Consider the following 16768-nt stretch of genomic DNA (forward strand, 5'->3'; position numbering starts at 1 on the left):
TTTCTCGAGGGAGAGGCGGATTTTCAAAAAACTTTTGGTCAACTTTTTATAACAAATCATGAAGAAACATGTTCAAATGTAAAAAGATATTTTGCCCTCAAGCTTTTATTTGTTAAGAATTAGGGTCTTGAAATTTGCCATGCACTGGACTAATTTATGCGCACTGCGAAGATGTTATTTATGATGCTTAAAGAGCAACGCGAAATGTTCATGCGTAGTGAACTATATTAAACAAGACTGCTCGTATCAGGGCGAAGCCCTGAATGTTCCGACTGCCTTTTAAGGTCTATGGAGCAGTAATAGCATGGAAAATTTAAATGTAATAAAGTAAAAGTAAAATTTTTTATTTCTAAAAAGTTTGAGATGTTTTGTGAAAACATCCCCCCACACGCCATATTAAGTACAAAGTGATAGCTTTTGCTCCTATTAACAAATCAATTATGGCATATAATCTTCCTTGAACCAATTTGGAAATTGAATAGCGCGAAATATATCGCGCGTTAATTGTACCAAATTGGCCAAAATGCCAAAATGGCCATTTTTAAACCCTCAGAACTTTACGAAAAAAGATCACAGGTGAAAAATCTTTTCAATTTTAAGCTGAAGACAACAATAGCTTTCGAATGGTGTAAAAAAATTCCGTCAAAATTGGCCAGTTAAAAAGTCGAAATCTGTTTGAAGAAAAAAAAACCCACCCCGAGCACAAATATTCCGTTACTTTCGTATCGAAAGTCGGAACAATAAGACTGCTCGTATCAGGCCAAAGCTCTGGATACTCCGACGGTCCATAAAATGTTGTTATGCGTAAAAATGAATTTTAATTTGAGTTTTAAGAGTCGCGTATGGAATAAGTAAGACCAATTATAATGCCTCGATTGGATTTGGAATGATTTTGTGGTGCGGGATAATTCGCTACGCGTAAACAATGCACGTTTAACCTTCAGCATCAAAGTATCACTGCGCCCTTATAGTCACGTTAGCCTATTAGTGAGCGCTTCACAGCTATGTTGAACTCAGGATAGAGCTCTCATTCTGGGACAACGAAGATCTCCCAAGTGAGATAAATGTGAGAATTGGTCTGAATAAAAAGAAATCACCCCAAGCATATGTTATCCTTACATTCTTCAATGTTGGAACAAAAATTCGTTTCCAACCTGAATTTAGGTAAGCTAATAGATCGTGATAACTTGCTACGACTCAAACTTTGACACTTGATAAATTAATACAGTAAATTAAAGTGTTTCATATTCAAGTTTTTCAAAAAAAGGTTTCGCTTTATTGACCATAACCTAATTGGTTCCAGTTGAGCGGCAGTCAGAAAACTCAGGGCTTCACCTAGCTGTGTTTTAGGCTCTCAAAGATATCAAATACAGGAGGCTTGAATTCCACAAACAACGTTGAACAGCAATTCTTGAATAAACTCTGAAAACAACGGAGTTAGGCAAAAAGAAGAATCCGCAAACGCTGTTGAAATTTTCTCTTAGGTTCGTTGATTGGGCTTTAAAAACACCTTGGAATGCGGAGTCCTCAAAGTTTTTGGTGCTGGCAAAAACATGAAGGACAAAACCGTGACTTATACTTTTTTAGGGAATTTGAATCTTCGGCAGAAATCTTTAATATAAAAAACGTTCTTCAATTTTAATATGAAAAAATTATAGAATCTTTAATTTTTTTTGCGTATTACGCGACAGAATTTTAAGTCGTTTTTCAATTAATTATTGCTTCACTATATGCTGGCCTGGCAATGATGTCCCATTCAACAAAATTAGAATTTAAATTTAGATGGAAGAGACATCTTTTTTTTCACAAAGAAGTTTTTAAAGAGTCAGTGTTTTTTAATGATAAGCCAAATAGAAAATAATTGGTAAGTTTTTGAGACCTAAGAATATTTCGTTTGAAGTGTGAGAGTCAAATTTAAATTGTTACCACTTTGTAAATTTGATTTCAAACTGCTTTGGTTTTTAGGAAAAAAGATGATCAATAGGTTGGACTGTTTGGGTAAAAAAATGCAATACCAATAGTCACCCGCTACATGATTATTATTTTATTATTTTGTGCCAATATCGATTGCCGAATGCAGATGGCCCATATGTTTAGATTAGACAGCAAAATTGACTGACAAACAGATTCGAAATTGAGCTTCCAAAAAATCTGTGTAACGGTGTAACAATTATTAACAAATTTCCACAAATTTCCGGTCAATATATTTTAATTTGCAATATTTTTTTACAAATTTTTTAATTGCACTTAAATTTTAGCGACTGGAAAAACTGTAGGTTGTCTTTCAAAGAATCATTCATCAAAGAATCAGCAAGTTATAGCTTGAATACTTTAGTTGCCAAATGTTTTTTTCTTTTTGTGAGGAAACTATGACGTAGGGTGTGCTTGTTCGTCCCAATTATAATTACCGCATGAAAATTATTAGCGGCCCAAGTTTTGTATCATTTTTGAACATCTGAACCATAGTTTGGATTCCAGACAAAATTCTTACACCGCTGAAAAAAAGTAATATAAATATATATTTTCATTTAGACTAGTTTACCGACAATAGAAAGGAGTTACTCTCAATCTGATGGCTGCTTTTAGTTTGTTTTGCTTGTTTTTTAAAATGCTTCGCCAAATATGTTGAAGAAAAAAAACAAAAGTTGAAAATTTTGTAGCAGAATTTTTTTTCCGGAGTGATTGCTCTAATTTGACTATATGGGCTGCCTGCATAGTAATGGATACAGCGTTTTATAACTTGCTCATTCAGTTTACTTAATAATTAAATCTTTTCTTAGAGAGAGAGAGAGAGAGAGAAAAAGAGAGAGAGAGAGAGAGAGAGAGAAAGAGAGAGAGGAGATGAGAGAGAGAGAGAGAGAGAGAGAGAGAGAGGAGATGACAGAGAGAGAGAGAGAGAGAGAGAAAGAGAGAGAGAGAGAGAGAGAGAGAGGAGAAAGAGAGAGAGAGAGAGAGAGAGAGAGAGAGGAGTTTCATTTGTTTTGTTTGGATGTCTGAGTTTTTAGTGTACTCAAAAACAAAAACAGAAGCTATAGAGTTTTGATATTCGGACGTTTTTCCAGACATAAGCTATCCATTGCTGCTTAAATTTTATGTGGTTTTTTGCTTAAATTTGATTTTATTTTATTTGTGCAAAATTTTTTTCAGCTTTAGACAATCGAATTCCCGTATTGAGTGCTATGAGTGCTAGCCCTTCTTGCGGATCCTTATTTTTTGAGAAAAAGTCTTAGCGGAAAAAATCATAACTCTCTTTTTTTTTATTTGCCCGATCCATCAAATTGAGTTCCCAAATTCTTACAATTTAAAAAAGATCAAATTTGCCATTACTCTGAACAGTCCCTGATTCCGATTAATGAGTGCTTCTGGCCATTTTTATCTGACAGCAACAAACTATCGTTGATTGCAATGGTCCTCAAAGGAAACCTGTACACGATCTTGATATGCAGTGCTAATCTATATCATCCGGATAATGTTTGAAATTTAAAAAAGAGCTGATCTCAAATTGAGATGATTTTGGACCAAAACTGATAAATTCTCAGCAGAAAAAGGAAGGTGCGAAATTCGGGCTGAACGGTTTGCCCCATAACGTATTTTTGTCAATCAAATATTAGGTCACTACTAATAGTTAAATTCAGGGGCGGATCTAGGATTTTCTCCGGATCTAGGATTTTCTCGCAAGGGGGGGGTTTCAAAAATTTTCCAAAAATTTTGTTGACCTTTTTTTTCAGGTCGACCGAATTCATTTTTCGAGCTCTCCCTAAGCACAATTTAGTCCCTGTATTGGCCAAATTTTCTGCGCCGCATGCCAAATTTTGAAAAAAAGTCCCGTTTATAGGGACTTTTTGGAAAATTTTGATCAAAAAATTGCGTTTTTTCAGCGCGCGCTCCCCCCTCAAAATTAAAAAATATTGACGCCGAAGGCACTTTTAGAAAAATTTAAAGGTCGGCTGGAAAAAAATGATTTCTTAAAAAGGACCCCCCCCCCCCCCCAAATCCGCCCCTGGTTAAATTATTGACAAAACTATATCAAAGTGAGCCTATTATGAACTTCAACAAAAAGTAAGGGTGGTATTATTCTCAATTATTTGTATTGTTATTTTTAAATTATAAATATTAAACGTTTTGTTCAAATTTTTGAAGATTATGTCCTCTATAAAGTTTTTGGCTACAAAACAGGTCATTTTGATATATTTTGTCTGCAATTGAATCTGTTTTGATTGATTAAAAAAAATCAAAAAAAATCGTTTTGGGCCCTATCTATGCAAAATAAATTGCATCTTCGTACTAATGCCAGGGGGAGGGCGGTTAATTCATCATTCTGCTATAAATCAGACTCAATGAATTTTGTCATAACAATTGGTTCAAACTCAGTACACCACACGAACAAGCACACGATGGAATTTGAATTTAAGTAGAAAAAAGAAACTCTATAATTCCGTTTTACTTTTTAAAAGAGACCGGCAAATAGAAAATTTATCGCTCAAAAGTTTATGCTTGGCACACTTGAAACTTGTAATATTTCGGCCAGCTCGACCAGGACCAAATTCTGTTGAACTTGAATATTTGGTAACCATGTTTGGTCGAAACATAAAAACGATATGTCAGGCCGGAAATGTGGCACTGCTAGATTCAACGGAAAAATTTTATTTCTGATTTTATGCCGGCTTTTAAGCTTTCACTCTTGATGATCATAACATTTTTCCCTGGGCAAGCAGTTCATCGAGCACATTCATCGAGTTTGCAAACTACTTTTTTTCAAAAATTAGTGACATATTTTGTTTGCGTAAAATCTCTAAAGATGCGTGATTTTGGGAATAGCTTGAGATTCGTGAAGCAAGACAAGGAGTGTATTACTACAGCAGTTGATGATATTTCATTTTAAAAAAATGTGTTTCATTCCAAAAAACTGGAATCAATTTGTCAGTATTTTTCCGGACTAGCTGTTGAAAGGTGGATGCGAAAAACGTATGCATGTGTCAATTTTTTTTCTTATAAACAAGTACATAACACGGTACAAAAAAGAATATAAGCTCTTCTTTTGATGCAGTTTTAAGCCAGTTTTTTTTACATCATTGTTGACTGAAATGAGGTTAGTTTGAATGAATTGAATTCTTTCAAGTTTGTAATAAAATTAAATTTTATAAACACTTTTGAAATTATTCCAAAGTAAGGAACGACTTGGGACAAAAATTGGGGGCCAAATAGGAGAAAAAGTCTTTTGTGGGGTCGCCTGTGATTTTGTTGCAGTCAGAAAACTCAGGGCTTCACCTAGCTGTGTTTTAGGCTCTCAAAGATATCAAATACAGGAGACTTGAACTCCACAAACAACGTTGAACAGCAATTCTTGAATAAACTCTGAAAATAACGGAGTTAGGCAAAAAGAAGAATCCGCAAACGCTGTTGAAATTTTCTCTTCAAGGTTCGTTGATTGGGCTTTAAAAACACCTTGGAATGCGGAGTCCTCAAAGTTTTTGGTGCTGGCAAAAACATGAAGGACAAAACCGTGACTTATACTTTTTTAGGGAATTTGAATCTTCGGCAGAAATCTTTAACATAAAAAACGTTCTTCAATTTTAATATGAAAAAAATTATAGAATCTTTAATTTTTTTTTGTGTATTACGCGACAGAATTTTAAGTCGTTTTTCAATTAATTATTGCTTCACTATATGCTGGCCTGGCAATGATGTCCCATTCAACAAAATTAGAATTTAAATTTAGATGGAAGAAACATCTTTTTTTTCACAAAGGAGTTTTTAAAGAGTCAGTGTTTTTTAATGATAAGCCAAATAGAAAATAATTGGTAAGTTTTTGAGACCTAAGAATATTTCGTTTGAAATGTGAGAGTCAAATTTAAATTGTTACCACTTTGTAAATTTGATTTCAAACTGCTTTGGTTTTTAGGAAAAAAGATGATCAATAGGTTGGACTGTTTGGGTAAAAAAATGCAATACCAATAGTCACCCGCTACATGATTATTATTTTGTGCCAATATCGATTGCCGAATGCAGATGGCCCATATGTTTAGATTAGACAGCAAAATTGACTGACAAACAGATTCGAAATTGAGCTTCCAAAAAATCTGTGTAACGGTGTAACAATTATTAACAACAATTTTCCGGTCAATATATTTTAATTTGCAATATTTTTTTTACAAATTTTTTAATTGCACTTAAATTTTAGCGACTGGAAAAACTGTAGGTTGTCTTTCAAAGAATCATTCATCAAAGAATCAGCAAGTTATAGCTTGAATACTTTAGTTGCCAAATGTTTTTTTCTTTTTGTGAGGAAACTATGACGTAGGGTGTGCTTGTTCGTCCCAATTATAATTACCGCATGAAAATTATTAGCGGCCCAAGTTTTGTATCATTTTTGAACATCTGAACCATAGTTTGGATTCCAGACAAAATTCTTACACCGCTGAAAAAAAGTAATATATATATATATATTTTCATTTAGACTAATTTACCGACAATAGAAAGGAGTTACTCTCAATCTGATGGCTGCTTTTAGTTTGTTTTGCTTGTTTTTTAAAATGCTTTGCCAAATATGTTGAAGAAAAAAAACAAAAGTTGAAAATTTTGTAGCAGAATTTCTTTTCCGGAGTGATTGCTCTAATTTGACTATATGGGCTGCCTGCATAGTAATGTATACAGCGTTTTATAACTTGCTCGTTCAGTTTAATTAATAATTAAATCTTTTCTTAGAGAGAGAGAGAGAGAGAGAGAGAAGAGAGAGAGAGAGAGAGAGAGAGAGAAAGAGAGAGAGGAGATGAGAGAGAGAGAGAGAGAAAGAGAGAGAGAGAGAGAGAGAGAAAGAGAGAGAGGAGATGAGAGAGAGAGAGAGAGAGGAGATGACAGAGAGAGAGAGAGAGAGAGAGAGAGAGAAAGAGAGAGAGAGAGAGAGAGAGAGAGAGAGAGAGGAGAAAGAGAGAGAGAGGAGTTTCATTTGTTTTGTTTGGATGTCTGAGTTTTTAGTGTACTCAAAACCAAAAACAGAAGCTATAGAGTTTTGATATTCGGACGTTTTTCCAGACATAAGCTATCCATTGCTGCTTAAATTTTTATGTGGTTTTTTGCTTAAGTTTGATTTTATTTTATTTGTGCAAAATTTTTTTCAGCTTTAGACAATCGAATTCCCGTATTGAGTGCTATGAGTGCTAGCCCTTCTTGCGGATCCTTATTTTTTGAGAAAAAGTCTTAGCGGAAAAAATCATAACTCTCTTTTTTTTATTTGCCTGATCCATCAAATTGAGTTCCCAAATTCTTACAATTTAAAAAAGATCAAATTTGCCATTACTCTGAACAGTCCCTGATTCCGATTAATGAGTGCTTCTGGCCATTTTTATCTGACAGCAACAAACCATCGTTGATTGCAATCGTCCTCAAAGGAAACCTGTACACGATCTTGATATGCAGTGCTAATCTATATCATCCGGATAATGTTTGAAATTTAAAAAAGAGCTGATCTGAAATTGAGATGATTTTAGACCAAAACTGATAAATTTTCAGCAGAAATAGGAAGGTGCGAAATTCGGGCTGAACGGTTTGCCCCATAACGTATTTTGTCAATCAAAAATTAAGTCACTACTAATTGTTAAATTCAGGGGCGGATCTAGGATTTTCTCCGGATCTAGGATTTTCCCGCAAGGGGGGGTTTCAAAAATTTTCCAAAAATTTTGTCGACCTTTTTTTTAGGTCGACCGAATTCATTTTTCGAGCTCTCCCTAAGCACAATTTAGTCCCTGTATTGGCCAAATTTTCTGCGCCGCAGGCCAAATTTTGAAAAAAAGTCCCGTTTCTAGGCACTTTTTGGAAAATTTTGACCAAAAAATTGCGTTTTTTCAGCGCGCGCTCCCCCCTCAAAATTAGAATATATTGGCGCCGAAGGCACTTTTAGAAAAATTTAAAGGTCGGCTGGCAAAAAAGGATTTCTTAAAAAGGACCCCCCCCCCAAATCCGCCCCTGGTTAAATTATTGACAAAACTATATCAAAGTGAGCCTATTATGAACTTCAACAAAAAGTAAGGGTGGTATTATTCTCAATTATTTGTATTGTTATTTTTAAATTATAAATATTAAACGTTTTGTTCAAATTTTTGAAGATTATGTCCTCTATAAAGTTTTTGGCTACAAAACAGGTCATTTTGATATATTTTGTCTGCTATTGAATCTGTTTTGATTGATTAAAAAAAATCAAAAAAAATCGTTTTGGGCCCTATCTATGCGAAATAAATTGCATCTTCGTACTAATGCCAGGGGGAGGGCGGTTAATTCATCATTCTGCTATAAATCAGACTCAATGAATTTTGTCATAACAAATGGTTCAAACTCAGTACACCACACGAACAAGCACACGATGGAATTTGAATTTAAGTAGAAAAAAGAACCTCTATAATTCCGTTTTACTTTTTAAAAGAGACCGGCAAATAGAAAATTTATCGCTCAAGACCTAAAAAATTTATGCTTGGCACACTTGAAACTTGTAATATTTCGGCCAGCTCGACCAGGACCAAATTCTGTTGAACTTGAATATTTGGTAACCATGTTTGGTCGAAACATAAAAATGATATGTCAGGCCGGAAATGTGGCACTGCTAGATTCAACGGAAAAATTTTATTTCTGATTTTATGCCGGCTTTTAAGTCGTAGCGTGAACTTTCACTCTTGATGATCATAAGATTTTTCCCAGAAGTTCATCGAGCACATTCATCGAGTTTGCAAACTACTTTTTTCAAAAACTAGTGACCTATTTTGTTTGCTAAAATCTCTAAGGCTCTAAAGATGCGTGGTTTTGGGAATAGCTCACAAATTCCTCGTGAAGTAAGACAAGGAATGTATTACTACGACAGTTGATGAGATTTCATTAAAAAAGTGTTTCATTCCAAAAAACTGGACTCAATTTGTCAGTATTTTTCCGGACTAGCTGTTGAAAGGTGGATGCGAAAACATATGCATGTGTCATTTTTTTTTCTTATAAACAAGTACATAACACGGTACAAAAAAGAATATAAGCTCTTCTTTTGATGCAGTTTTAAGCCAGTTTTTTTCTACATCATTGTTGACTGAAATGAGGTTAGTTTGAATGAATTGACTTCTTTCAAGTTTGTAATAAAATTAAATTTTATAAGCACTTTCGAAATTAATCCAAAGTAAGGAACGACTTGGGAAAAAATTTGGGGGCCAAATAGGAGAAAAAGTCTTTTGTGGGGTCGCCTGTGATTTTGTTGCTGTTGAACACATTGGAGTGGTAGTGGACTGCATATTTGCATCGGAACAATCTGTTTCATTCAAGCTCCGATCGGGGTCTCCGAGGTCATAGCTCTTCTTTGATGCGGCTGAAGGAAGCCGCCATGTACGAGCGCAAAAAAAAAACCCACCCCGAGCACAAATATTCCGTTACTTTCGTATCGAAAGTCGGAACAATAAGACTGCTCGTATCAGGCCAAAGCTTTGGATACTCCGACGGTCCATAAAATGTTGTTATGCGTAAAAATGAATTCTAATTTGAGTTTTAAGAGTCGCGTATGGAATAAGTAAGACCAATTATAATGCCTCGATTGGATTTGGAATGGTTTTGTGGCGCGGGATAATTCGCCACGCGTAAACAATGCACGTTTAACCTTCAGCATCAAAGTATCACTGCGCTCTTATAGTCACGTTAGCCTATTAGTGAGCGCTTCACAGCAAGGTTGAACTCAGGATAGAGCTCTCATTCTGGGACAACGAAGATCTCCCAAGTGAGATAAATGTGAGAATTGGTCTGAATAAAAAGAAATCACCCCAAGCATATGTTCTCCTTACATTCTTCAATGTTGGAACAAAAATTCGTTTCCAACCTGAATTTAGGTAAGCTAATAGATCGTGATAACTTGCTACGACTCAAACTTTGACACTTGATAAATTAATACAGTAAATTAAAGTGTTTCATATTCAAGTTTTTCAAAAAAAGGTTTCGCTTTATTGACCATAACCTAATTGGTTCCAGTTGAGCGGCAGTCAGAAAACTCAGGGCTTCACCTAGCTGTGTTTTAGGCTCTCAAAGATATAAAATACAGAAGGCTTGAATTCCACAAACAACGTTGAACAGCAATTCTTGAATAAACTCTGAAAACAACGGAGTTAGGCAAAAAGAGGAATCCGCAAACGCTGTTGAAATTTTCTCTTAGGTTCGTTGATTGGGCTTTAAAAACACCTTGGAATGCGGAGTCCTCAAAGTTTTTAGTGCTGGCAAAAACATGAAGGACAAAACCGTGACTTATATTTTTTTAGGGAATTTGAATCTTCGGCAGAAATCTTTAACATAAAAAAACGTTCTTCAATTTTAATATGAAAAAAATTATAGAATCTTTAATTTTTTTTGCGTATTACGCGACATAATTTTAAGTCGTTTTTCAATTAATTATTGCTCCACTATATGCTGGCCTGGCAATGATGTCCCATTCAACAAAATTAGAATTTAAATTTAGATGGAAGAAACATCTTTTTTTTCACAAAGGAGTTTTTAAAGAGTCAGTGTTTTTTTAATGATGAGCCAAATAGAAAATAATTGGTAAGTTTTTGAGACCTAAGAATATTTCGTTTGAAGTGTGAGAGTCAAATTTAAATTGTTACCACTTTGTAAATTTGATTTCAAACTGCTTTGGTTTTTAGGAAAAAAGATGATCAATAGGTTGGACTGTTTGGGTAAAAAAAATGCAATACCAATAGTCACCCGCTACATGATTATTATTTTGTGCCAATATCGATTGCCGAATGCAGATGGCCCATAGGTTTAGATTAGACAGCAAAATTGACTGACAAACAGATTCGAAATTGAGCTTCCAAAAAGTCTGTGTAACGGTGTAACAATTATTAACAAATTTCCACAAATTTCCGGTCAATATACTTTAATTTGCAAAATTTTTTTTACAAATTTTTTAATTGCACTTAAGTTTTAGCGACTGGAAAAACTGTAGGTTGTCTTTCAAAGAATCATTCATCAAAGAATCAGCAAGTTATAGCTTGAATACTTTAGTTGCCAAATGTTTTTTCTTTTTGTGAGGAAACTATGACGTAGGGTGTGCTTGTTCGTCCCAATTATAATTACCGCATGAAAATTATTAGCGGCCCAAGTTTTGTATCATTTTTGAACATCTGAACCATAGTTTGGATTCCAGACAAAATTCTTACACCGCTGAAAAAAAGTAATATATATATATATATATTTTCATTTAGACTAATTTACCGACAATAGAAAGGAGTTACTCTCAATCTGATGGCTGCTTTTAGTTTGTTTTGCTTGTTTTTTAAAATGCTTTGCCAAATATGTTGAAGAAAAAAAACAAAAGTTGAAAATTTTGTAGCAGAATTTCTTTTCCGGAGTGATTGCTCTAATTTGACTATATGGGCTGCCTGCATAGTAATGTATACAGCGTTTTATAACTTGCTCGTTCAGTTTACTTAATAATTAAATCTTTTCTTAGAGAGAGAGAGAGAGAGAGAGAGAAAGAGAGAGAGAGAGAGAGAGAGAGAGAGAAAGAGAGAGAGGAGATGAGAGAGAGAGAGAGAGAAAGAGAGAGAAAGAGAGAGAGAGAGAGAGAGAAAGAGAGAGAGAGGAGATGAGAGAGAGAGAGAGAGGAGATGACAGAGAGAGAGAGAGAGAGAGAGAGAGAGAGAGAGAGAGAGAAAGAGAGAGAGAGAGAGGAGAAAGAGAGAGAGTGGAGTTTCATTTGTTTTGTTTGGATGTCTGAGTTTTTAGTGTACTCAAAACCAAAAACAGAAGCTATAGAGTTTTGATATTCGGACGTTCTTCCAGACATAAGCTATCCATTGCTGCTTAAATTTTTATGTGGTTTTTTGCTTAAGTTTGATTTTATTTTATTTGTGCAAAATTTTTTTCAGCTTTAGACAATCGAATTCCCGTATTGAGTGCTATGAGTGCTAGCCCTTCTTGCGGATCCTTATTTTTTGAGAAAAAGTTTTAGCGGAAAAAATCATAACTCTCTTTTTTTATTTGCCCGATCCATCAAATTGAGTTCCCAAATTCTTACAATTTAAAAAAGATCAAATTTGCCATTACTCTGAACAGTCCCTGATTCCGATTAATGAGTGCTTCTGGCCATTTTTATCTGACAGCAACAAACTATCGTTGATTGCAATGGTCCTCAAAGGAAACCTGTACACGATCTTGATATGCAGTGCTAATCTATATCATCCGGATAATGTTTGAAATTTAAAAAAGAGCTGATCTCAAATTGAGATGATTTTAGACCAAAACTGATAAATTTTCAGCAGAAATAGGAAGGTGCGAAATTCGGGCTGAACGGTTTGCCCCATAACGTATTTTTGTCAATCAAAAATTAGGTCACTACTAATTGTTAAATTCAGGGGCGGATGTAGGATTTTCTCCGGATCTAGGATTTTCTCGCAAGGGGGGGGGTTTCAAAAATTTTCCAAAAATTTTGTCGACCTTTTTTTTAGGTCGACCGAATTCATTTTTCGAGCTCTCCCTAAGCACAATTTAGTCCCTGTATTGGCCAAATTTTCTGCGCCGCATGCCAAACTTTGAAAAAAAGTCCCGTTTATAGGGACTTTTTGGAAAATTTTGATCAAAAAATTGCGTTTTTTCAGCGCGCGCTCCCCCCTCAAAATTAAAAAATATTGGCGCCGAAGGCACTTTTAGAAAAATTTAAAGGTCGGCTGGAAAAAAATGATTTCTTAAAAAGGACCCCCCCCCAAATCCGCCCCTGGTTAAATTATTGACAAAACTATATCAAAGTGAGCCTATTATGAACTTCAGCAAAAAGTAAGGGTGGTATTATTCTCAAGTATTTGTATTGTTATTTTTAAATTATAAATATTAAACGTTTTGTTCAAATTTTTGAAGATTATGTCCTCCATAAAGTTTTTGGCTACAAAACAGGTCATTTTGATATATTTTGTCTGCAATTGAATCTGTTTTGATTGATTAAAAAAAATCAAAAAAAATCGTTTTGGGCCCTATCTATGCGAAATAAATTGCATCTTCGTACTAATGCCAGGGGGAGGGCGGTTAATTCATCATTCTGCTGTAAATCAGACTCAATGAATTTTGTCATAACAATTGGTTCAAACTCAGTACACCACACGAACAAGCACACGATGGAATTTGAATTTAAGTAGAAAAAAGAACCTCTATAATTCCGTTTTACTTTTTAAAAGAGACCGGCAAATAGAAATATTATCGCTCAAGACCTAAAAAATTTAATTCTGGCACACTTGAAACTGATAAAATTTCGGCCAGCTCGACCAGGAACGAATTCTGTTAAACTTAAATATTTGGTAACCAAGTTTGGTCGAAACATAAAAACGATATGTCAGGCCGGAAATGTGGCACTGCTAGATTCAACGGAAAAATTTTATTTCTGATTTTATGCCGGCTTTTAAGCTTTCACTCTTGATGATCATAACATTTTTCCCTGGGCAAGCAGTTCATCGAGCACATTCATCGAGTTTGCAAACTACTTTTTTTCAAAAATTAGTGACATATTTTGTTTGCGTAAAATCTCTAAAGATGCGTGATTTTGGGAATAGCTTGAGATTCGTGAAGCAAGACAAGGAGTGTATTACTACAGCAGTTGATGATATTTCATTTTAAAATGTGTTTCATTCCAAAAAACTGGAATCAATTTGTCAGTATTTTTCCGGACTAGCTGTTGAAAGGTGGATGCGAAAAACGTATGCATGTGTCAATTTTTTTTCTTATAAACAAGTACATAACACGGTACAAAAAAGAATATAAGCTCTTCTTTTGATGCAGTTTTAAGCCAGTTTTTTTTACATCATTGTTGACTGAAATGAGGTTAGTTTGAATGAATTGAATTCTTTCAAGTTTGTAATAAAATTAAATTTTATAAACACTTTTGAAATTATTCCAAAGTAAGGAACGACTTGGGACAAAAATTGGGGGCCAAATAGGAGAAAAAGTCTTTTGTGGGGTCGCCTGTGATTTTGTTGCAGTCAGAAAACTCAGGGCTTCACCTAGCTGTGTTTTAGGCTCTCAAAGATATCAAATACAGGAGGCTTGAACTCCACAAACAACGTTGAACAGCAATTCTTGAATAAACTCTGAAAATAACGGAGTTAGGCAAAAAGAAGAATCCGCAAACGCTGTTGAAATTTTCTCTTAGGTTCGTTGATTGGGCTTTAAAAACACCTTGGAATGCGGAGTCCTCAAAGTTTTTGGTGCTGGCAAAAACATGAAGGACAAAACCGTGACTTATACTTTTTTAGGGAATTTGAATCTTCGGCAGAAATCTTTAACATAAAAAACGTTCTTCAATTTTAATATGAAAAAAATTATAGAATCTTTAATTTTTTTTTGTGTATTACGCGACAGAATTTTAAGTCGTTTTTCAATTAATTATTGCTTCACTATATGCTGGCCTGGCAATGATGTCCCATTCAACAAAATTAGAATTTAAATTTAGATGGAAGAAACATCTTTTTTTTCACAAAGGAGTTTTTAAAGAGTCAGTGTTTTTTAATGATAAGCCAAATAGAAATTAATTGGTAAGTTTTTGAGACCTAAGAATATTTCGTTTGAAATGTGAGAGTCAAATTTAAATTGTTACCACTTTGTAAATTTGATTTCAAACTGCTTTGGTTTTTAGGAAAAAAGATGATCAATAGGTTGGACTGTTTGGGTAAAAAAATGCAATACCAATAGTCACCCGCTACATGATTATTATTTTATTATTTTGTGCCAATATCGATTGCCGAATGCAGATGGCCCATATGTTTAGATTAGACAGCAAAATTGACTGACAAACAGATTCGAAATTGAGCTTCCAAAAAATCTGTGTAACGGTGTAACAATTATTAACAACAATTTTCCGGTCAATATATTTTAATTTGCAATATTTTTTTACAAATTTTTTAATTGCACTTAAATTTTAGCGACTGGAAAAACTGTAGGTTGTCTTTCAAAGAATCATTCATCAAAGAATCAGCAAGTTATAGCTTGAATACTTTAGTTGCCAAATGTTTTTTTCTTTTTGTGAGGAAACTATGACGTAGGGTGTGCTTGTTCGTCCCAATTATAATTACCGCATGAAAATTATTAGCGGCCCAAGTTTTGTATCATTTTTGAACATCTGAACCATAGTTTGGATTCCAGACAAAATTCTTACACCGCTGAAAAAAAGTAATATATATATATATATATATATTTTCATTTAGACTAATTTACCGACAATAGAAAGGAGTTACTCTCAATCTGATGGCTGCTTTTAGTTTGTTTTGCTTGTTTTTTAAAATGCTTTGCCAAATATGTTGAAGAAAAAAAACAAAAGTTGAAAATTTTGTAGCAGAATTTCTTTTCCGGAGTGATTGCTCTAATTTGACTATATGGGCTGCCTGCATAGTAATGTATACAGCGTTTTATAACTTGCTCGTTCAGTTTACTTAATAATTAAATCTTTTCTTAGAGAGAGAGAGAGAGAGAGAGAAAGAGAGAGAGAGAGAGAGAGAGAGAGAGAGAGAAAGAGAGAGAGGAGATGAGAGAGAGAGAGAGAGAGAAAGATTATGTCCTCCATAAAGTTTTTGGCTACAAAACAGGTCATTTTGATATATTTTGTCTGCAATTGAATCTGTTTTGATTGATTAAAAAAAATCAAAAAAAATCGTTTTGGGCCCTTTCTATGCGAAATAAATTGCATCTTCGTACTAATGCCAGGGGGAGGGCGGTTAATTCATCATTCTGCTATAAATCAGACTCAATGAATTTTGTCATAACAATTGGTTCAAACTCAGTACACCACACGAACAAGCACACGATGGAATTTGAATTTAAGTAGAAAAAAGAACCTCTATAATTCCGTTTTACTTTTTAAAAGAGACCGGCAAATAGAAATATTATCGCTCAAGACCTAAAAAAATTTAATTCTGGCACACTTGAAACTGATAAAATTTCGGCCAGCTCGACCAGGAACGAATTCTGTTAAACTTAAATATTTGGTAACCAAGTTTGGTCGAAACATAAAAACGATATGTCAGGCCGGAAATGTGGCACTGCTAGATTCAACGGAAAAATTTTATTTCTGATTTTATGCCGGCTTTTAAGCTTTCACTCTTGATGATCATTACATTTTTCCCTGGGCAAGCAGTTCATCGAGCACATTCATCGAGTTTGCAAACTACTTTTTTTCAAAAATTAGTGACATATTTTGTTTGCGTAAAATCTCTAAAGATGCGTGATTTTGGGAATAGCTTGAGATTCGTGAAGCAAGACAAGGAGTGTATTACTACGGCAGTTGATGATATTTCATTTTTAAAAAAATGTGTTTCATTCAAAAAACTGGACTCAATTTGTCAGTATTTTTCCGGACTAGCTGTTGAAAGGTGGATGCGAAAAACGTATGCATGTGTCAGCTTTTTTTTCTTATAAACAAGTACATAACACGGTACAAAAAAGATTATAAGCTCTTCTTTTGATGCAGTTTTAAGCCAGTTTTTTTTACACCATTGTTGACTGAAATGAGGTTAGTTTGAATGAATTGACTTCTTTCAAGTTTGTAATAAAATTAAATTTTATAAACACTTTTGAAATTATTCCAAAGTAAGGAACGACTTGGGACAAAAATTGGGGGCCAAATAGGAGAAAAAGTCTTTTGTTGGGTCGCCTGTGATTTTGTTGCTGTTGAACACATTGGAGTGGTAGTGGACTGCATAACTGCATCGGAACAATCTGTTCCATTCAAGCTCCGATCGGGGTCTCCGAGGCCATAGCTCTTCTTTGATGCGGCTGAAGG

At 34.5% G+C, this 16768-nt stretch overlaps 2 protein-coding genes across 3 annotated transcripts in view; one reads left to right on the plus strand and one right to left on the minus strand.

The window, feature by feature from the left end:
- The window catches only part of LOC134841515 (leucine-rich repeats and immunoglobulin-like domains protein 2), a 441437-nt gene that overhangs the window by 239269 nt on the left and 185400 nt on the right, over window positions 1-16768 (plus strand). The gene's annotated exons all lie outside the window — the stretch shown is intronic.
- Window positions 16408-16768, minus strand: part of LOC134842297 (alpha-1,4-N-acetylglucosaminyltransferase-like) — a 17852-nt gene continuing 17491 nt past the window's right edge. The window contains exon 5 of one of the 2 annotated variants that reach the window (XM_063858568.1): window positions 16408-16765. In XM_063858568.1, coding sequence (XP_063714638.1) covers window positions 16566-16765 — 200 coding nt within the window. In that variant the 3' untranslated portion in view covers window positions 16408-16565. The remainder of the gene's footprint in view (window positions 16766-16768) is intronic. The other variant, XM_063858567.1, reaches the window with a different exon arrangement.

Source organism: Symsagittifera roscoffensis, chromosome 3, assembly GCF_963678635.1.
Source record: "Symsagittifera roscoffensis chromosome 3, txSymRosc1.1, whole genome shotgun sequence".
In the NCBI taxonomy this organism is placed as follows: domain Eukaryota; kingdom Metazoa; phylum Xenacoelomorpha; order Acoela; family Convolutidae; genus Symsagittifera; species Symsagittifera roscoffensis.